A 22,488-nucleotide genomic window follows, 5' to 3' on the forward strand; every position below is an offset into this window, starting at 1 on the left:
ACCATCACCACTAATAAACAGCGGTTATTTTTATCCGCAATTCCGCATCGATCGAGCTGATATATGTTAACTGCTAGCTGATGGATGCCATGTAGCTTTCCATGAACCTGCCGCCGCTTGCGCGGCCATGGCAGAGAGAGAGGGGTCCAGTTTAAAAATGGGGGACAAATGTATTTTGAAAGAGGAATAAGACATGCATAGGAATGTTCTTCATACCATGAAACTCATTTAAATTTTACGAAAAACAGGCCCATTCATTCTTTCGGTTCCCGTGTTCGTCCTAGTGTTCCATAATGGTTAGTTGATATCATACGCTGAATCTAAACATCATCATAAAAAAAATGTGCACGAGCTACCATTAACCACCAGTATTAGTACGACATTATTTGAACCAGCCGGTTTAGCAAGCAGGGGATTAGTTTAGTAGTAGTATAGTAATACGCCACCTAATAGCCTGCGAAATCACAGACTGGCACCGGCGGTTTCTTGACGCGATCGCGGCGTGTATATAAACAGCAGAGGCTGACGAGGCTAATTCCAAGCTGTAGACTCTATTCCCCACCTTCCTCCTCCTCCAGTCATCGTTCAGTCCACAGACTGCCAATCGAGCAGCAAGCTTGCCGGCGGTCGCCATGAATCGCAGGGTCGTCGCTTGGCTGCTCCTCGTCGTCGTCTTCCTCGCGTGTTCTTGCGCTGCCCCCGCCTGCGCCTCGCGCCCTCTCGGTACGTCCGGTTCGAGCGTCGATTATTAGCCTGACGAATGAATAATTCTTGCTCGAAATATCATTCTGAGATCGACGCGCGCGGCGACCTAACTTGTTGATCAATGCAGCTGCTGCGGCGGCCGGGGACGCGAGCGCGAGGAGGGTACCTGCAGCTGCCGCCGGCTTCGCGACGGTGAGCCGCCGCGTGGTTCCCCGCAGCAGGACGCCGCCTGTTCACAACAGGCGGCTGTTGGGGTCGAGGACGACGTGGCTGCCGCCGCCGCCGCTGCCCAACAAGATGAGGGCCACGGCGATGCCCACGCCCCCGCCGCCGGTCATCTGACGACCTGTCTACTGCTGTGTTCCTCTCGTGCGCCTTAGCATTCCCTGGGCGTGCCTGCTCTGCAGCGGCGCGCGGCGTGTGCCTATGTAACGGTCGCTACGTGATAACGCTACTAGCGTTACTATTTATTTTATTGAGTTGTATGCATGTGTGGCAAATTGATTTTAAAAGTCTATACAAATGAAAACGGATGGTCAGTTCACTGACACTTAACGCTTCCCCTCACGTTGCTCCAAGTCCTACATTTGATTTGGACGTTTGTGTGTGTGTCTTTTACTACTATCAACATGTGGTATTTGGATACAATTACTACTAATTTATTAGCTAGTGTTATTGGGCATTTCATTGTGCTACATGCTTCAACTAGCTAGTTGACTTCAAAATCTATGATGATGTGAAGAGAGGTGGCTACTTCCACACTAGCTACTCTTACCATGCTGAGCTCTGAGAATTAACGCAAACATGGAATAGGAGTGGGTTACAACTTACAATTCTTATTTCTTAACCCCAGCTTATGTTACCATCCATTTTTTTTGAGCTATATGCATTGGTTAGTCAGTCTCGAAAACCTGAACTGATGTGAAGAGACAAGTGATTTATACTTCAACATTTCGTATATCGTGTGGGCGCCTTCCTGCCTCAAATGTGGAGCATAAGTTGGTTTTTTAAAAAAGTTGTACTTAAACTGCAACGATCAAGACTCCTATTACCATCCATTTTGTTAAGTTGTATGCACCGACTACTTGATCACAAAAGTCTAGATTGATCAGGATAGGTGTAATTCACTCATATTTCAACATATTAATGTAAATATGTACATTTTCTTGTGCACGTGTATTTGTTGCTATGTGGTTGTAAATTTTGTGTAGGATGCTTCCTCCAATCACAAATATGGAATATGAGCCGTGTGCAATTTCTTTATTTAAATTATGTCAGCCTGGACTCGAAGTCAAGAGTCTACCATGCATGGTACCATATAAGCTAGATGCATTGACAAATTAACTCCAAAAGTATAAAGCGAGCGAAAGAAATGGACAATTCACTTATATTTCAACACATTTATTCATCCATATATTTGCTAACCTTCTTCCATATTATTCTTGCTTGTTTAGCCTTCATTTGAAAGTTGAAACTCTTTAATTTTTTACCCATTTTCGTGAGAATTGAACTCTTCCACCCTGCTTGCAAATGCGTTTGCATGGTCGGAGGAGACAACACAGCTCAAGATACACCGGGTTATTAGTTATTAGGCCAGTCTTAGTGCATAGTTTTCTGATACTGTTACTGAGTTGGTAACTGAGTTGATAGGTGTCATAGATAGAAACTTCTCTCTAATCTAATGAAACTCCACCCTCCTCCCTCCTCATAATGATATTACCAACTTAACAAGATTGCTGATGTGTTATTTAATTTAATGCTCATGAAACTTCTCTAAAATCTCCATTGAGACTTGGTTTGGTACATCTTTTAAATAATTTTTCTTGAGTGATATAATATTATATTTTTAGATCACGAACGGATGCCAGCAGTGCATGATCATCATCCAGCAAAGTCCACTATGTACACACCATCATGATTTATCACTTGTCTTATATAAACGTGCACTTTGTCAGCGTACGTTATGAACAGACGACGGATGCTACGTAGCTTTCCATGAATTTGTCACGGTATGTGATGTAATATACGGCCATTCCACCCATGTTAGATACTACTAATCTCACGTGCCATCAGAAAGCAAAGCAAAAAAAAAAAGACCCAAGCATATAATATTAGTTAACTTTTCAAGTGCATAGTCTAAGAAGTCGCTGGATTTAAGAAGAAAAAGGGGCTAAAATTGACATGCTACAAACTGTTCATCCACTGACATTGTGTGTAATCAAAATATTTTTTTGTGAAAGAACCGTACAACACAGTGCAAGTTTTTATTAATATAGCACAAAAAGATAAGACCATAATCTTGAAAAACCATAGTCAGGAAAAGAAAAGAAAACTAGACAATAAAAAAAACTCAGCCGGTTGGACGCTGTAACACCACTCAACTCTACGACAACTCGTGACCGGTTGGATTGGGATGTGAATATGACGCACCGCTCAACTCGATGGCAACAAGCTCAAGGATACATGCACTGACTCTTAAAATCCCGGTAAAATCCCTCATTCCAAACAGTCCTTTTATTTTGTCGTTCTTGTGACCATTTCGGGCCATTTTGAACTTGGGGTGTTTCTGGAGTTTTGGACGATGTTGCTTGTTGCCTGCGTCTATGCTGCCAAAGCGTTGCCGTGCCCACGAGACGGCCGCGCGTGGGCACGAAAATAGACTGCAGCGTGGGCACGGGAGCCGCCGGAGCCGGAGTACCGGGCTGCGCCGGAGCGTGCCAAATCGCGGCTGCTGCCGTCAAAACGGCGCCCTCGTCCACGTACGTTGAACTACCGGAATTTTGGCCGGACTGCCGTGGGCATCCCAGGCCAGATAAAACAAAGCCCAGTTTCATCAAAAAAAAAAAACAAAGCCCAGAGGTCAACTGATGAATCCAAGACCATTAGCCAACCTCAATTTTAAAGCCCGCGCACGAGCTGCAATTATTGCACTAATACGTTGCACCAGCCACAGGTGACAGGTATCAGCAGGCAGCCACCACCTACTAGCCAGCCTGATCATTAGATTAATTCATTAGCTCGAGCTCCAGATCGGCATCGATCCTCGGCAGTTCGCTCGAGCCCCTCGCGTCATCGATCCCATCGGCGATCGAGCTGGTACATAAACAACACGAGCTGGCGAGGCTCCGGGCTCGCATCGGGATCTGGGACACTTACTCAGAGTTCCAATCGCGCGCCATGGATCGCAAGCTCTTCGCTTGGCTGCTCGTGGTCGTCTTCCTCGTGTGTTCATCGGCTGCCCCAGCAGTCTGCTCCTCCCGCCCCCTCGGTATATCATCGATCTCAACGACGATGACGACTGGCGTGGTGGTTTTTCTTTTGGGATTTCGATCTGGGCGACGCTAACTGACGTCGTATCGTATGCAATAATCCAATGCAGCTGCGAGTGATGGGGATGCGAGGGGAGATCAGGCATGGGTCGCGGCCGGCAGCGGCGGGGCCTCCCGTGGGCGGAGAGAGGTCTGGAGCAGGCGGCGCTCTTTGGGCTTCAGGTCGCCGTGGTCGCCGCCGGCGCCGCTGTGGAACAGGCCGACGACGATGCCCGTGCCACCGCCGCCGTGGGTGTGATGCCGCGGGTTGATTGCTGCTTCTTCCCTTCCGTTGCCCCTGGCCGGCTCCGGCTGGCCGCTTATCTGGGGCTGGCACGTGCTTCACAGTTCACTGTTCCATGCTTCTCTCGACATATACGTACGAACGTGTCACGACTCACGTGTGTGATTTGGAGTCTTGGGTGTACATCCCTTACAGCACCGCTGTACCTCTCGCTGTGTATAAATTCAATTAATTGTTTTTCTACAAACGAGTAATTAAAATAGAAAGTGCTTATTGCTTATTTATTTCATGTATAATTTCTCATATATTACCACTGGAAATCAGTGCAATTAATCTTTTTTAAAAAAATTAGGAGGCCACTAGATCAAGAGCAGCATCCATCTAGCTACCTAATCACCCGCCACACCACTCCAACCCGCTAATCCGGTTGGTGGCATATTGCTACATTGGCGAGACACCTTGCTGTTGTCGTATCTTTCTAGCTTTTTAAACCACTTCGGCGTAGAGCTCTGTCTCTGACCATATGCCCACACCTCCCGCTACCAATAACACATCTCGCTAATATGCTCATCAGCTCAGCTTTTCTAACCTGCTCTAGTGTAGCTTTGACCATGCTCACCGGCCTGCTACCACTTCTTACCGATGGCGCCCTCCGCTGTCTCGTCTTCCTCTTAACTTTCTATAAGTACATGCACCTGGAAAAGAAATTTTTTTACCACTAGTCATACTCATATTTACCATATACTGCCATATATTTTTGTATGCTCCTAGTTTTGGAGCTAGCTTCGCCCCTGCTACAAACAATGCATACCCCCTAAGCTCTAAGGCTACATCCATCACACGAAAACATGGGAGAGGAAAGTGACACAATATTGTAGATGTATATGAGATAAAAAAATGTTGGGAGAGAATAGAAGAAGATGCGTGATAAGGTCATGTATGAAGTATTTGCATCTGTATGTCATCTGTCCAATTCCTATAAGTGTAGCTATGTAGTGTCATGCCTACATAAAAAGGTGCTTCTTATATTCATTTTCAAAAAAGCATTAACTAGCCCCAATATTAATTTAATGCTAGCACCGATTACAAATAATTAAGTAAGTGATGTTTTTGAGTTGTGTACTTTTTAATGTAAGTGGTCCCAAATTGATATCAAGTTTGGATATTAAAAATGACACCAATGCAACTTTGCTACGGTTTCATATATATTAACATGTGAAAATGTACTTTATTTGTGTTCGAAGAGAGTAGGAGGTATATGGATACACGCACTCCACCGAGGGCGGGTGGGCGGCGGAGGTGGCGTTTTTTCTAGCATATGTACCAACAAGGAAAAATGAACCAAAGAATCCCCTAAACTAAATGCTAAATGACCGTAGGGGAAAAGTTGGCAGTCAAGGTAAGAAAATGTTGTCTCCTAAGCAAATTTCAGAATGTGAAATTTGCAGGCTTCACGCATAGCAAGCTGGTAGAATGTGAAGGAAAACATTCCAAAATGTCAACTACAGTAATCTTGCCACTGAAATGACCATTGAACATTCAAATGCTACTACAGCTTGTAGAATCGAAAACTCACCCTGTAGCCACTGATTATAGAGGTTGGATGGATCTTATTCTTCACAAGATCATTGCCTCTCTGAAACAGAACAGTGTGAGTGTATCTGAAAACTGGTTGGGAAATTGACAAGAGTGGGAAAAGGAAAAAGGAAAACATCTATTACCTTGAGCAACTCTGCTGCTATGATGACAACTGAAGTTGTTCCATCTCCTACCTCACGGTCTTGGAGCTCAGCCAACTCAACAAGAACCTAGCAATTGATAGAAACCAAAAAAAAACATAAACACAAAGAAGCAATCAAAACATGAGACTTCACTTTCAGATTTTGCTGCTAGGAATCACCTTAGCAGCTGGGTGCTCAACTTCCAACATCTTCAGTATGGTTGCTCCATCATTAGTGATTGTAACATCACCAATGTCATCCACTAGCATCTGTAAGCAGAATGCACTGAATTAGTGCTCGCTTCTCCTTATTAGAGTACAGAACACACACCATAGACTCAAGCTTCTAAGTTGTATGTATGGGCGATCTTTCTGATTTGTTAGAAAAAATATTCAAATCGTGACGACACTGAACCCAATCTACATATATTAGCAGCCAATGTGTTGTTAGATATAATCCTGCAAGCTAGGTTTTCGAATCAACAGCTTTCTCAGCACAATGCAGCATTCAGATGAGCAGAAATACCATTAGACCCCGTTTGGATCCCTTCATTTTGAAGGAATTGGAATCTACTTAATAGAGTAGGCTATTTATCTTGGAGTGTGGCATTCCACAACTTTCCAAAGTTTAGATATAAGCCTATCTTAAATTCATGAGGGGTGGAAGATGGAAATTGATTCTATAAATCCTCATCCTATGTATCTAATATGCAACTTATAGCACGCTCTTCGACTCGCTTCCCTGTAGCAGAAGTGCAGCACATAAGCATCTCTCCCATATGGCTAACAATAATATACAAATATATTCCATATACAACTATGTTAGTTTAATTAATTTGTATCTAAATTATGATTATTAGAATGAAATTCAATTCCAAGGATATAAACAGCTTATAGAATTCTAGTTATACAGATCATGTTGTGATTTACAAACCTAGAGGTTGGATCCACCAAAGGCTGCAGGCGTGATGTAAACTCCAGATAGATCAAAGAGGAAGGGCACACATACCTTGTCGAGACCGACGGGACCGAGCGAGGATTTGACGATGTTGGCCACTGCCCCGCACGCCATCACTGCGATCAAACAAGAAAAACACAAAGTAATTAAAAAAGAGCGCCCCCAACAGTTAAAAAAGCATTAGAAACCCCAACGATTTTCTTCTGTTGTTGAGATATTTCAGTAATTCAGAATACATAGACACACATACATATATGATTCTTTGCTTGTTCCCGGTCCTCGTTCTTGCTATACCCTTCTTACTCTTATTAACCCATGTTATGGAATCTCGTGTTGCACACAGGTTACACTTGTGAAGATGGTCAATGAAGCAACAGCCAGCATACCGAACTGGGACGCTTATGCAGCTCGTTGAGCTCTGACACTGCACACGTCAAACACACGCACACTTTTGTGAGACTGCTATCTGTTGAGAATTTGTCTAGTATTTGGTTGGCATAAACAAGAAGCCACATAGATATATTTTCTGTAAAGTTCATCTGATCCGAGTCCAGCTGCAGAAACAATGCTCTTGGATTGGAGAAGTTTGGAACTCTGTAGTCTGAACTCTGAACAACCTGTTCTTCAGACTTCAGCTTGCTTTCTCTGAAAAAGAAATGGGCAGGAAAAATTCAGGTTTGAGAAAAAGAAGGCAAACGGGCCAAACTTCCCCTCTTGTCAGTCCAGTCCTCCCTGTCCCAGGGGTCGTCGTCTTCGTCTCCCCCGATGCCAGATCTCACCTTCCCCCTGCGCCCCATGCCCTCAAGCCTCTCCCCTCTCTAGCATCCGCCCCGCCCCTCCGATGGAAGCCGCGCGGCCGCCCCACGGGGGCGCGCCCGCGCGGGGCCTCGGGCGGCACGAGTACGCGGTGCTGGCGCTCACCTTCGCGTCCTACGCGTCGTTCCACGCCTCCCGCAAGCCGCCGAGCATCGTCAAGGCGGTGCTCTCCGCGGGGTGGGCGCCCTTCTCGGGCGCCCGCGGCACGCACCGCCTCGGCGAGCTCGACGTCGCCTTCCTCTCCGCCTACGCGCTCGCCATGTTCGCCGCGGGCCACCTCGCCGACCGCGCCGACCTCCGCCGCCTCCTCGGCGCCGCCATGCTCGCGTCGGGAGCGGCCTGCGCGGCGCTCGGCGCCGCGTACTTCCTCGACGTCCACGCGCTCGCCTTCTTCGCGGCAGCTCAGGTCGCCAGCGGCGTCGTCCAGTCCGCCGGCTGGCCCTGCGTCGTCGCCATCGTGGGGAACTGGTTCGGACACTCGTCTAAGCGCGGCACCATCATGGGGGTGTGGAACTCGCACACGTCCGTGGGCAACATCGCCGGCTCCGTCCTCGCCGCCACCGTACTCGAGTTCGGATGGGGGTGGTCGTTCTTGGTGCCAGCGTTCGTCATCGCCGCGCTCGGGGTCGTCGTGCTGGTGTTCTTGGTCGCACACCCGAGTGAGGCCGGGTTGGAGGTGCAGGCGATGGAGGTTGAGATGAATGGGGATGGTGGGGAGGAGGTGGGGCTGCTTGGGCAGGATAAGAAAGAGGCCCAAGGGAATGAGGATGACGAGTTGGAGCTGGAGATGGGATCGCAATTGCCGAGGGCGATTGGGTTCTTGGAGGCTTGGAGACTGCCTGGCGTTGCGCCGTTTGCATTCTGTCTCTTCTTCTCCAAGCTCGTGGCTTATACCTTCCTCTACTGGTTGCCATTCTATATCAGGAACAATGGTATGTAGTCAATTGACATTATACTGTTTGATCTCACATTAACAGTGGTAGAGTATGAGCTTGATACTTGTCCATTAGTTTTCTCAGTGAGCAAATCTACAACTATACGCTGAAGGTTAGTTTTAACTTGTTTGTGACATGAACTCTAATTTGGTTGCTAAAATGTCACTCATTAGAATTTGCTCAGTGCGGTAGTTCCCAGTTTTACATTTCAGGCTAAATAGTTGATTGCTTCCTAGTGTGGTTTAAATCAGTTGAATAGGTTTAACAGTCACCAAAGAGTCTGAAACTTTTAGTTCTCTGAAACATTGTTCTATAGTGTGATAGTTGGACCAGATGCAACACAAGCATACCGAAATTGTTGATAATACGCACCAGTTTTAGCTTGCACTCAAGTTTCTGATAAGGTGCCTACCTAATTGTTCATAATATTATTTTGCTCACATGTGGAACTGTTTTAGTTGTTGATTGACATATCAATTGACTTGTACTGATGTGCATATGTTATTTTTCCTACCGATTTTTCTTTGTTTATATGGTAGGATTCGACACAAATAACTCAAAAATCTAGCTCATTAATGTAAAATACCTCTCCTTCCATGGTAAGGTGAAACCATGAGAATTATGAGCTCAGAAATTGGAGGATTGTTTTACTTCTTGGAAGCATTGTTACAATAGAATTTTCATTCTGGAGTATTAATCATTCTCAAGTTTTCTTACTTGTGCTTGATACCAACCTATTTTTTATTTGCAGCCATAGCAGGCCAGCTCTTGTCACACAAGGCTTCTGGAATTTTATCGATTGTATTTGACATAGGAGGGGTTTTAGGAGGGATTTCAGCTGGTTTCCTCTCAGATGCCATAGGTGCCCGTGCAGTAACATCAGTTCTGTTCCTCTTCCTCTCAATCCCTGCACTCATCGTGTACCGGACATATGGAAGCATATCCATGCACCACAACATTGGCCTCATGTTCCTCTCCGGCTACTTCGTGAATGGTCCATACTCCCTCATCACCACGGCAGTAGCAACTGATCTTGGCACCCAAGATGCGATCAAAGGGAATTCGCGAGCACTGGCGACAGTTTCTGCCATAATCGACGGCACTGGCTCTGTTGGTGCGGCATTGGGGCCCTTGCTTACGGGTTACATCTCAACTAGAGGATGGAACAGTGTATTTTTCATGTTGATTGTTTCCATCTCACTTGCCATCTTGTTTTTGATACGGCTGGCAAGGGATGAGATAGTAGCCAAGCTTGGCACAAGAAGTTAAAGAGTAGTATATGTTTAATTGGTGATGCTTCAGAGTTCAGACTTCAGGCTGTAGGTACTTCAGCAGGAGCTTAGTTAGGCCATTTCTTGCAACATGTATTTAGAATGGTTGTTTGTTGCCATACACTTGTACAATGTGAAACTATACACCCCCAGAAAGAGGAATACAATTTTGCCCGTGACTGTAGCAAGCAAAAGGAGTTGGAAAATAGTAGTTGCATTCTCTATCTACTGAAGATTAAATATTTCGATAAAATGAATATTGGTGAGTAGAATAAGAAGCACTCAAAACTTTCACGTATGTAATTTAGAATTTTTTTGGAATAAAGAAAAATATTAACCGGATTCCTATGAAGAAAACATGTTACATTGATCACAATAAATGATATTATTCTCAATATATATATATATATATATATATTTGAGCTTTCATACTGGCCCCCTGCATGGGCCCCCTTGCATGGGCCAAACCGTCTAGGCATGCTGGGCACTGAGCCACTGACTGAGTGAGGAGGGAGGAAGAAGCAGATAGTTGCCCATCAGCCACGGCAACGCCACCGCCGCCGCCGACACGGCAAGGAAAGTGCGCGGGAGTCAGCGGGGCCGACGCGCTAGTTGTCCACTGACGCCGCCGAACCCACGATCCCCATCCCAATCCCAAGTAGACAGACGACCCGTCGACCCTGCTCAAGAAACTGCTCATTCGAGAGATCCTGCTCCGGTGCTTCTTATATTTTCTTTTTCTTCAAGAGCACGGCTCATTCGACTATGGTATATTTTTTCCGTCTTGGGCCAACGCAAGATGAGTCAACACATGCCGTTTATGGTCGCGTCCGGGCAGCTTGAAATTGGGTTCCTAGTTGAATGATTCTCCTCTCCATGTCACTCTCTGTTGACACTAGCTGGCCACTACAAGCAAGTCTTCGTGGCGGCAAGTCTTCGACAGTAAGTGTGTTTGGACGGGAAAAGACGGCAGTAATCATCTTCCACAGTAGTGCACTAAACTGCTAGCCAGTCTAGATGGCTCTGCGCAGAACATTTCCAAGAGCATAGTGGGAGCTGAGCTGAAAGGGGCGAAGGGCCATGGGGAACCCCTGGAGCTGGTGTTGGATTCTCGTGTGTCTCTGCGTGGTCTGTGACGGGTGTTTGCACGAGGAGAGAAGCGCGCTTCTGGACATTGCTAATGAGTTCTCAATGCCGGGGTGGCCTACACTGAACTGGAATGGTGAAAACTGCTGCTCCTGGGAGAGGGTGACCTGCGACCCGGGAACAGGCCGTGTCAAGGCCCTCGACCTTGCAGGAGCTGGGTTGTTCCTACAATTACAACTCAACACTACTATGTTCCTTCCCTTCCAGGAACTGCAGAATCTGTCCTTGAGTAACCTTGATATACAGGGATGTGTACCTGGTGCAGGTATTCCCATTCTTGCCCCCACTCTGTTTGAAATTGTGAAGGATTTATTAGAACATCTTCCTTGTATTACCATGGTTCTTAGATTCTTTTTTCCTTATATTTTTTCTGGATAGATTAACCAGTTATCTGTTATCTGCCTGTTTCTCACGCGGTGTTAAAAATTTTTCACTACCATAGATTTATTACTCTCTTTGACAAAAAAAATTTTGGCAACATGTCATTAACACTGTAACACATCGATGGTATCATGATAACTTCTTCAACAATTTATTTTTGCCATTTCTATCCTAGCTTCCAAATTTATTTGATATCTTTTGACTTATCTGAATATCTTTGTGGATTTATTTAGTTATTGATGATTTTATATTCATGGCATCTTTTCCCTTTTACACAGGTTTTGATGTGTGGTCTAATTTACGCAAATTAGAAATTCTTGACCTATCTGGAAATCAGATGAATGATAGTACTATATCATCCTTGCTTGGTCTTCCATCACTGCGGTCCCTATTCCTTAGTGGCAACATTATCACCAGTGCACAAATTATCAAAAGTAAGCATATAGTTTCCAAATTTATTGGATATCTTTTGACTTATATGAATATCTTTGTGATTTATTTAGTTATTTGATGATTTTATATTCATGGTATCTTGTCCCTTTTACACAGGCTTTTATGTGTACATCAACTCTTAATTAGGTACTTAGGTTTACTTACTTTTTTGTTACAGGATTGAGCAAAAGAAAGATGGATGTTATTGATCTAAGCTGGAATATAATTGTCGGCAACATATCAAGAGGTATGGATTGAAATTACTAAGCAGTAGTGTATGCTCAACTTTTGCAATTGACATTTATGACCTCAAATTTAAGTTGTAAGATAATAAAAGTATTTGTGGTTTTAAGTGATTACAGTAACTGTAGACCACAACATGTTTAGGTCTTTTTTATGATTTGGAACAATAATCCCTTGACTGCATACTCCGTGTGGATGTATCTTGCAATTTACTGCTATGGAACTTCGTGTTTTAATTCCATTTATACTGTGAGTTATTATTGTGTCTGTCATCAGTGATTGCATAGAAACATGGTCCAAAAACCAAAAGTATTCCCAGAACCAATTATTAACATATTAGTTCTTTTCATTTGCAGAGATTTGCAATATGACAAATCTTCAAGAGCTACATCTGAATGGAAATTTTTTCTTTGGGGAGCTTCCGCCATGCATTACAAACCTTACTTCCCTTAGAGTTCTTGATGTTTCACACAATCTTTTAACAGTTAGGTTTCCCTCTCTTAACTTAGCAAATATGTCCTCACTCGTGCATCTATCCCTTTCTCATAATCAGCTTGAAGGAATGCTACTCCTTAGTTCCTTCTCAAAATATATTCGACTGAAATACTTGGGACTTTCAAGCGATAGTACTAACTTTCAATTACGAACCGAGACTCCAGCTGCAAATATATCAGTTCAGCTTCAGGTTCTTGAACTATCTAACTGCAATCTAAATGAAAATTCTGGTGTACCAAGTTTGTTGTTGCATCAGCATGAATTGTACTTGATTGATCTGTCAAACAATTATCTAAGCGGTCATTTCCCTATGTGGTTGATAGAGAACAATACAAAGCTGTCATACTTGAATTTGCAAAATAACTTGTTTGTTGGTCCACTAGTTCTACCATCCAAAGTAAATAAGAACTTATCTTGGTTAGACGCATCTTGCAACATGTTAAACAAAGAAATTCCTATGGACATCAACATCACGTTGCCAAATCTTGACCACTTAAACTTATCAAGAAATTATTTTCAAGGTCCACACTCTTCAGCTTTTAGTTACATGAAGAATCTCTCAATTTTAGACATTTCTTACAACAATATTTCAGATCACATAGCAGCTAGTTTCATTGGAACTCAATCAGGCCTCACTGCTTTATTTTTATCCAGCAACAGCTTCCATGGCCCACTCCCTGAAGTCTTGAACTTGACATCCATGCAATCTTTAGTTCTAAGTAATAATAGCATATCCGGAGAGATTCCCACTAGTATTTGTGGAAACGCAAATCTTGGTGCGGTTGATTTTAGCAATAACAAACTGACCGGGTCTGTCCCAAATTGTATATGTCAAATCGAAAACCTTTATATCCTTAATCTAAGAGGGAACCAACTTTCTGGATCAATCCCATCAGATATATGCAACCTTCGACAACTTCAGTTTCTTGATCTCTCGAAAAACCTTCTTTCTGGTCAGATACCCTCTTTGCCCAATTTGACATATCTACATCTAAGTGAGAATAATTTCAATGGAACATTTCCGTTGCCCTTGTCATTCAATTCTTATCTGAAGACAATTGATCTTCGATATAACCAATTGGGTGGTGCAATCCCAAGCAGTATAGCTGAGGCTTTTCCGGAGCTAAGAGTGTTACTGCTGAAAGGAAACATGTTTGAAGGGATGATTCCATACCAAATATGTCGTTTGAAGTATTTGCGGCTGCTAGACCTGTCTAATAATATGCTATTGGAGCAGATACCTTCATGCTTGAGCAGTATGGGTTTATTTGGAGATTTATATTCCTTCCAATACAGTGATACCATTCATACCAATAGCTCTGTTGAAATACCCAACAGCATCCTATACCAGATATTCCAACTTGGTTATTCCACAGAGTTCAATGCTTCTTTATTGGAAACGGACCAGGAGGAATTCACGACAAAAAGTAGGCAAGATTATTACAAGGGTAACATTCTCAACTTCATGTCTGGATTAGACTTCTCTTCAAACCAGTTGGAAGGATCCATTCCTGAAGGTATAGGTGGCATGCAATGGTTACGGGCACTAAATTTTTCGAACAATTCATTGATTGGACCAATACCAAAGTCCTTATCCAACTTAACCAACCTTGAGAGCTTGGATCTATCACAGAATAGCTTGACAGGCCAAATACCACAGGAGCTAGCAGCGCTACAATCACTGGAGGTCTTCTCGGTGGCATACAACAACCTGTCAGGTCCTACACTGGGTACCAAGGGACAGTTCATCACATTTGATCAGAGGAGCTACGAGGGTAACCCTGGCCTCTGCGGCCCACCTCTACTGAAGATCTGCTCCATCACGCCGCCATCGATTCCTCTGCCTGAAGTGGATGACCATCATGATAGAATTGGTGATCTAATATTGTTTGGCTCTTCAGCGTTGTTCTACGCAATTGGGTTCTGGACGTCCTTGGCTGTGCTTTACTTCAAGAGAAGCTGGCGATGGGCGCTGTTTTTAGCTGTGGACAGGTTCACCGATCTTCTGATGGTTAGAATTGCTATACTGATGAAAAGGTTCCATAGCACCGATTGAGCTTTCCGGAATCTGAACTGTTTAGTAACTGCTGATACGTTCAGAGTCACACCTGTTGGCTCAGATTAGAGTAAATAAGAGTTGTAAGCCTCTTTTTTAGAAAAAGAAAGATGTGTGGGGCACAACAAGCTGGTAATGCTCTGCCTCTGTGGCTTGTCTGCTCTTTGATCAAACATATGAACTCTGTTTGCTAGGATATCTGATGTGATGATGTAAACCGATATATGATGGCATGTTGTAAACCGTGTGATATTCTTGTTGGACATTTGCCAGCGCGTGAATCAGCACAAACAGTTTCAGCAGCATGATTCGGCGGGGGTAAAAACTCATCAGATTCCAGTTTATGCTACACCAATCCTATTCCCAGTTTACAGTGCACAACCAACCAAGGCACCTCACCATGAACTGAACTTCCATTTTGGCAGATACACATCCAAATAACGTCAACTCACTGGGATACACATCCATTTGCAGTTTTCGTACAACACCCTACTCGAATGTCCACACCTAGCAAGAGCTAAACAAAAAGGGGAAAACAAATATTACATGCCATGACAACCATCACGAAACAGCCAGCTAACCCTACTGGTGAGCAGGTTACTCCTCTTCGTTACCCTCATCCTTGGTAAGCTTGATCATGTCGTCAATCCTGAGGATAGTAATGGCTGCCTCAGTCGCAAACTGCAACAAGAACACAACAGATGATGGAAGAGATCTCAGGCAGTACAAAGACTATGAGTTGATGACAGAGTAACAAGAGGACCAACCTGAATAATTTTTACTTTGCTCATCGCCGGTTCTATCACACCATACTCAAGGTTGTTGCGAATGATGCCCTTAGACAAGTCAAGACCCATGCTGCACAAACAAGGAAGCAAACTTTATGGAAATTGCATCTAGACCCTTCAATGGCAAGCACAGCACAAATTGCAGAAGTAAAATTGCATCTGGAACCATTTATGGATACCGAATTATGAGGCCACTAAGATTCATCTAGGTGCAGGTGAAATTGCAACAAGGTGGTGTGTTGTTCGTAACTATAAATCAAAGCTCACTATTACATTACAGAGCTTGTGGCACAGTACAAGATACTGAGATGATATCCCTTAGTCACACTTAGTGAGCCAGTACATTTCCTTACAACTGGCTAACTAGTGTATAATAGAAAACCTCAAGAACTTTCCAAGCAACAGAAAGAAATATATATCAAGAGCACTTTAAAAATGAAAAGAGTAACCAGGGCCCATTTAATCGAATAACTAAAAAAGATAAGTTCTATAATTACCTTGAGAAATGTTGCTTGTCAGCCTTTGTTTGAGCAGTATGATGATATGCCCTAAGTTTTGCTACAAGCTCAGTTGCATCTTTCGCAGCATTAACAGATAGTACCTGTCAGTGCAAAGTCATCCTACCAATTAATATACCACGTTGATTGGTTTAAAATGTAAGCAAAATGGATCAGGTTAAAACCTTAGGTATGATTAACAAAGATTCAGCGAATTCAGCAATCGCCAATTGTTCCCGAGATCCCAGGGTTGTTGCAAGGTTCTCCAAGTAAACTGACAACGCAGCTTCAACTGCACCGCCACCAGCAACAACCTGCACAGCCAATACAAACATGTTCAAGACACTAGCATGACCAATGATAACAAATAGTATTAGCCTACTCGGAAATAAAAGTAGGTGCATTTTGAACTGTTTGGTTCTTTCAGGCATGTGAATAGTCCACGATAACCAGGATTGTAGCTATTAAGGCTTCAGGACATGGCCACAATAAAGACAACAACAACAACATAGCCTTTCAGTCCCAAGCAAGTTGGGGTAGGCTAGAGTTGAAACCCAACAAGAGCCACAAAATTGCCACCAATAAAGAAACAGTGAAAATTGTCACTACGTTCACTTATTCAGTCGCAGGTGACCAACACATAAAGGAATGGCAGCAAAAAGGATTACCATATTTGACTCCAGGGTTCTCTTCACAATGCACAAGGCATCATGTAAGGACCGCTCAATCTCATCAAGCATGAAGTCATTTGCACCTCTAAGTATTATGGACACCTGCACAATAGAAAACCAAACATTATGCCATTATCTTCAAAATAGTGATGTTCCTGTAATAGCAAACCAGCTTAAGTTTTGTAAGGAAAAAGTACAAACCGCGCTGGTGTTCTTAGTGCCTTTCACCAGAATAACATCATCGTCAGCAATTCTTTCCTCCACAACTTCATCCGCATGTCCAAGAAATGATGGATCAAATGTTTCTTCGCCTTCCATGTCCGCAAAAGTAGTAACCTGCAAGGTTCAATAATTAAGCCACCTATAAATAGCGCACGATAATACAGCATGTAAGATTATCACTTAGTTGAATTTAATCTTCTGCCTCATTTCTAGACAAGACTATGAACAAAAATCCTGCCAATATTTTTCAAAAAAAATTGTTATGTAAGCATACCATAGTTGCACCAGTGGCTTTGGCAACATGGCGCAAATCTTCCTTGCGCACGCGCCTTACTGCAATTGCTCCAGCCTCAACAAAGTACTGAAATATGTTCCATGACACAGAAACTCAATGACAATCATGATGAGGTGTCTGTACAAACATTAGCATGCAAACATCAAAAGATCCTAATAGCTGTTTCAATGAAAAACCATCAATGTAAGTCGTTTTAGGTTTGTCTTAAGTCATACTTCTCCAACTTTGACTTATTAAGGGTATAAGTGTCAATGTGTCAAGGGTATTTGTGTAATCTCCTATTCTAGCGTTTGGGTGATCCCATGTACTGTATATATAGCCCCTTTTGGGGCTGGTCAATACAACATTACAAGCATTTCATCTGTTTCTTCCTCCTCTATTTGTAACATGACCAAGTTTATAGAAAAATATGTCAACATCTACAACCATATAAATGCACCTACAAGACATCTCATGGTGGGTTTAAAGAAACTAAATTGATGTTATAGATGTTGGTGCATTTTTCTATAAACTTGGTCAAGTTATATAAGTTTGACTTAGGACAAAAAAAACCAACTTACATTTTGGAAGAGGGGCTAGGGAGTACTACCTTAAGTGTAATAAAAAAAGGACAACAATGAAAAATACTAGTGCAAAAGCAACTTTGCCATTCTGTTGCCAAATTGACCAGACAACCAAACAAACCAAATGATTTGGTGCTGGACAACTATAGACACAAAGTATCAGGAAAAACAACAGAACCACTACTGCCTGAATAATGAAAAACATACCTTCAAGGACATATCATCAATTCCCTTGGTGGTCAATACAACATTAGCTCCAGCCTTGAGAATTTTCTCAATTCGCTCCTTTGTTATGTCAGATTCTCTGCGAAAAAGAGTATTTTACAAGATTGCAATTTGATACCATAAAAATCCACTGAATCTATGAATTGCTAGCCAATCAATAGAAAATGGCAGTGATGTCTGCTTAAATAAATTAGAAATTGGCAATATGCAAAGAGGTATTAAAGAGAGCATGTTTACTGCTGATTCAATCAGAATAGACTAAGGAATCGTTAAGTATTACACATAATGCAAATACCTTTGACGAATCTTCTCAAGTTCCCTTGGATCAGTTACAAGAACTTGGACACCAAGTTGCATTTTTGTCTTCTGAAGGTTAAAATCAAGACAAGCAATTCTAGCAGGAGTCACTCTAGTAGGCATTCCTTGAGCTGCACGGCCTGTGTTTAGTGCATACCCATTCAGCAGGTAACTATCCTTGGCACTTTTACCATGAGCTTTCAAAATATTGATGCTCTGAAGATCAGATAAAACCCATAGTTACAAGCTAAATTTATGAAAGAACTCAACAATAAGAACAATTAACACCAAACCTGGGAGATTAAAGAGAACAATAATACATGTTTAAAAGTTGCTGTCCATGCACTACTAAGCAACCAATCATCAAGGTCTTTGACCCAGCATGGGCAGAAGGACCACCTAGGTGGTCCAAAGCAGTTCATGCTATAGTTAAACATCAAACATCCTAATTAAATGTTTTGGTAGAGCAAATTGTCCAGACAATAATATGGCAACAAGTACCACTACAGAGTTGTAAGCAGTGGAAAAGTAAATGGATCAAAAGGATATTCCAGAGATGTCATATTCACAACATAACAAATCCATATGATAGAATAGATTTAGTGGAGCAGTGTTGTAACCAAACGTCATTGACTGACCTTGATTGGATACTTCACTTCTCCCTTGGCATTTGTAATCTTCACACCTTGAACTGCCTCAACAACCTAAGAAATAAAAGTCAGGATGACTTACATCAAATAGTTCAAAGCAATGCCAATAGAAAGACAGTGAAACCATAGCAGTTAGCTACTGGGATAAATTCTGTGAGGCAGAAACCATAACAGCACATTATTACTGATCTCAAGAGAATTATAAGAGCAAAAATGCAGATAACCACTAAAGGCATGTACTTACTTTATGTTAAATAAATACAACTAAAACAGTCCTATGACTAAAGGATTTTACAGTTAGTATTCACACACACAAAATTAAAGCAATACCAACAAGGAAAAATGAACCAACAAAAGAATCCCCTAAACTAAATGCTAAATGACTGTAGGAACTTACCATAGCAGCAAAGAAATCACTGTCAGTAGTGATCAATTTTGAAGACATGCTAGTTTTTGCAGAATTGATAAGGGAGTCTTTTCCAAGTTTATCAACCTGAAAATTTAGATAAATATTCGAATCGGTATGACAATAGGCATGGGATGAGACAGCATTCTTCTGAAATTTGCTTAGGAGACAACATTTTCTTACCTTGACTGACAACTTTTCCTCAACATATTTGCAGGCTTCACGCATAGCAAGCTGGTAAAATGTGAAGGAAAACATTCCAAAATGTCAACTACAGTAATCTTGCCACTGAAATGACCATTGAACATTCAAATGCTACTACAGCTTGTAGAATCGAAAACTCACCCTGTAGCCACTGATTATAGAGGTTGGATGGATCTTATTCTTCACAAGATCATTGCCTCTCTGAAACAGAACAGTGTGAGTGTATCTGAAAACTGGTTGGGAAATTGACAACGTGGGAAAAGGAAAAGGGAAAATATCTATTACCTTGAGCAACTCTGCTGCTATGATGACAACTGAAGTTGTCCCATCTCCTACCTCACGGTCTTGGAGCTCAGCCAACTCAACAAGAACCTAGCAATTGATAGAAACCAAAAAAAAAACATAAACACAAAGAAGCAATCAAAACATGAGACTTCACTTTCAGATTTTGCTGCTAGGAATCACCTTAGCAGCTGGGTGCTCAACTTCCAACATCTTCAGTATGGTTGCTCCATCATTAGTGATTGTAACATCACCAATGTCATCCACTAGCATCTGTATGCAGAATGCACTGAATTAGTGCTCGCTTCTCCTTCTTAGAGTACAGAACACACACCATAGACTCAAGTTTCTAAGTTGTATGTATGGGCGATCGTTCTGATTTGTTAGAAAAATTATTCAAATCGTGACGACACTGAACCCAATCTACATATATTAGCAGCCAATGTGTTGTCAGATATAATCCTGCAAGCTAGGTTTTCGAATCAACAGCTTCCTCAGCACAATGCAGCATTCAGACGAGCAGAAATACCATTATAGACTTCTAGTTATATAGATCATGTTGTGATTTACAAACCTAGAGTTTGGATCCACCAAAGGCTGCAGGCGTGATGTAAACTCCAGATAGATCAAAGAGGAAGGGCACACATACCTTGTCGAGACCGACGGGACCGAGCGAGGATTTGACGATGTTGGCCACTGCCCCGCACGCCATCACTGCGATCAAACAAGAAAAACACAAAGTAATTAAAAAGAGCGCCCCCAACGGCGGTGGCAAGTAACTGGGGGCGGCGGCGGTTACCATTCTGGGTGCGCACGTCCTGTCCGGACTGGCGCTCGCCGAGGATGTCGGGCGTCGTCGCGGTGATCGCCATGGCTGCGGCGGCGAGGTGGGAGGGCGGCCTGGCGTGTGGAGGCAGGCGCGAGAGAGTTCGAGGCGAAGGGGCTGTTGCTCTGCTCTCTTTGTGGCAGCGATGGGGTTAGGGTTCGGCGGCGGTGTGTGTTGGGGAGGGAGGATTCAGTAGCCGGGCTCGCCTGGGCTGCCTGAATGTGTTATTGGGCCAACGGGCCTCTTTGTTTTTCAGGAAACGGGCCGGCCTCCTTGCTGCATCTCTCGTTTCTTCGCGGTAGCCCAGCAGGCCGACTTTTTTTTATTTTAGCCCTTTTCGGGAAAAATTTTCACAAATAGGCTCCTGGTGGAACCAATTCCAAAAATGGATCCTTAGCTTGGCGCCATCCACGCTGACGCCGAGACATTGTAGCTTGGCGCGAGTCCATTTTTGGAATTGGTTCCGATAGGGATATATTTGTGAGAATCTTTCCAAAAAAAAAAGAGTAAAAAACAAAAAAGATGGCCCAGCAGGCTCGTCGCTTTGCCTGGGCTGCCGCATGTGTTATTGGGAACGGACCTTTTTGCCATCCGTTTATTTAGTTGTAACTGAGGCCCGGAACCGAAGCCAAATAATTACGATTTGCGAGACAAACATACCTATTCTCGTAGAACCTGAAATATAATTCTTATATATTACTCTCTCCATTCCAAATTATAAATTATTTTAAATTTTCTATATTCATAGATATTATTATGCATCTAAACATAGTATATATACAAAATCTAAATAAGTCAAAATAATATATAATTTGGATGGATGTAGTACTACTCAAGTGCCAATGATATTTAAAATTTTCATCCTGACCGACGAACTCCGTTGAATCGTCGATCAATCAATATAAAAATGGAATTGCGACAAAAATGGTTTTAAACCTAAAATTGTCGGTATAAGAAAAGAAGTATGATTCCATCTAACTGAATTAAATTCTTCAAAATCCAATGCAAACTTCACTCTTCCAAATTTCGTGTGCACAAATTCTACCGATGAAATCAGTGTTCCAAACGTTCAACTCTGACGCGCCACATCCAAAGCACCCCAGCAAGAGATGGACCATGGCCGGCGGCGCCACCCACAATGTAAGTGCGGCTCCACAGGTTCACCCGGCACAGCTTCCGCCGCCTCCGACCAGACGTGGAGGCCTTTTCCGCGCACGCGCGCTCCAGCTCGGCGGCCACCCATCTCGCGTTCATCCGGCGCTCCCGGCGCCGGCGCCTCCTCTCCGCCAGCGTCACCGGCATCCCGGAGTCGATCACCCTGAACACCGTCACGGTGACAGGGCAGCCGCCGTCACGCTCGGCGCCGGCGGCTTGCACGGCGCAGAAGTTGCCGCTCCCGAGGTAGATTAGCTTGGCGCCCGGCGTCCTCCCGCCACGCGCGCTCGGCGTGATCACCGGTATGGGGTCCGACACCCGGTGCGTGGTGTGCTCCAGTTTGGGAGCACGCGCGCCACGGACGACGTCGAGGCCGTGCGCGCGGAGGCGGCCGTCGGTCGGCGACACCTCGAACCACAGGCCGTGGTCCTTGGCGTACACGGCGCGCTGTTCAAACGGCATCGGCGCCGAGCCAGGCAGAGCCACCCAGGCCGATCCGCCCCCCCGGCGGCGGCGGCGACGGCGGTCTAAGAGGTAGGTCTCGCCCTTGTCCGTCGAGACCAGGAGGCCGCGGCACGGCGGGTACGCGGCGAGCGTGAGGATGCGGTCGCGGAACGGAGGCCGCGGTAGGGGTGACCAGCCGGCGGTCACCGAGCGAAGCACCTCGCACCGCGGGTCCTTGGTGAGCATGTCGGCG

General features: G+C 43.8%; 4 protein-coding genes and 2 long non-coding RNA genes across 6 annotated transcripts; 4 read left to right on the forward strand and 2 right to left on the reverse strand.

Moving 5' to 3' along the window:
- Positions 1–416: 416 nt before the first annotated feature.
- On the forward strand, positions 417–1,255 carry LOC117854172 (uncharacterized). Its single transcript, XR_004640191.2, has 2 exons — positions 417–723; positions 833–1,255. It is a non-coding gene; the product is annotated as an uncharacterized lncRNA (long non-coding RNA).
- A 2,400-nt stretch (positions 1,256–3,655) lies between these two features.
- LOC117854254 (uncharacterized) lies at positions 3,656–4,537 on the forward strand. The gene is made up of 2 exons (XR_004640208.2): positions 3,656–3,973; positions 4,085–4,537. It is a non-coding gene; the product is annotated as an uncharacterized lncRNA (long non-coding RNA).
- A 1,137-nt stretch (positions 4,538–5,674) lies between these two features.
- Positions 5,675–7,060, reverse strand: LOC117852486 (T-complex protein 1 subunit alpha-like). The gene is made up of 5 exons (XM_034734593.2): positions 6,987–7,060; positions 6,158–6,247; positions 5,979–6,065; positions 5,834–5,893; positions 5,675–5,722 (listed from the first exon to the last, which is right to left on the reverse strand). Exons 1-5 carry the CDS (start codon positions 7,047–7,049, stop codon positions 5,675–5,677), a joined length of 348 nt encoding a protein of 115 aa, XP_034590484.1. The 5' UTR covers positions 7,050–7,060.
- Positions 7,061–7,648: 588 nt separating this feature from the next.
- LOC117852338 (putative glycerol-3-phosphate transporter 5) lies at positions 7,649–10,131 on the forward strand. Its single transcript, XM_034734384.2, has 2 exons — positions 7,649–8,683; positions 9,438–10,131. Exons 1-2 carry the CDS (start codon positions 7,777–7,779, stop codon positions 9,953–9,955), a joined length of 1,425 nt encoding a protein of 474 aa, XP_034590275.1. The 5' UTR covers positions 7,649–7,776; the 3' UTR covers positions 9,956–10,131.
- A 380-nt stretch (positions 10,132–10,511) lies between these two features.
- Positions 10,512–14,943, forward strand: LOC117852336 (uncharacterized). Its single transcript, XM_034734382.2, has 4 exons — positions 10,512–11,368; positions 11,763–11,918; positions 12,095–12,163; positions 12,516–14,943. Exons 1-4 carry the CDS (start codon positions 11,038–11,040, stop codon positions 14,708–14,710), a joined length of 2,751 nt encoding a protein of 916 aa, XP_034590273.1. The 5' UTR covers positions 10,512–11,037; the 3' UTR covers positions 14,711–14,943.
- A 75-nt stretch (positions 14,944–15,018) lies between these two features.
- LOC117852337 (T-complex protein 1 subunit alpha) lies at positions 15,019–20,792 on the reverse strand. The gene is made up of 17 exons (XM_034734383.2): positions 20,610–20,792; positions 20,460–20,524; positions 19,994–20,083; positions 19,814–19,900; positions 19,670–19,729; positions 19,508–19,558; positions 19,316–19,411; positions 18,907–18,972; positions 18,267–18,484; positions 17,954–18,050; positions 17,163–17,249; positions 16,868–17,002; positions 16,664–16,768; positions 16,181–16,309; positions 15,996–16,099; positions 15,478–15,568; positions 15,019–15,391 (listed from the first exon to the last, which is right to left on the reverse strand). The coding sequence occupies exons 1-17, from the start codon at positions 20,680–20,682 to the stop codon at positions 15,308–15,310; spliced, it is 1,638 nt and encodes a 545-aa protein (XP_034590274.1). The 5' UTR covers positions 20,683–20,792; the 3' UTR covers positions 15,019–15,307.
- Between the last annotated feature and the right edge of the window lie 1,696 nt (positions 20,793–22,488).

Source organism: Setaria viridis, chromosome 4, assembly GCF_005286985.2.
Source record: "Setaria viridis chromosome 4, Setaria_viridis_v4.0, whole genome shotgun sequence".
Lineage (NCBI taxonomy): Eukaryota > Viridiplantae > Streptophyta > Magnoliopsida > Poales > Poaceae > Setaria > Setaria viridis.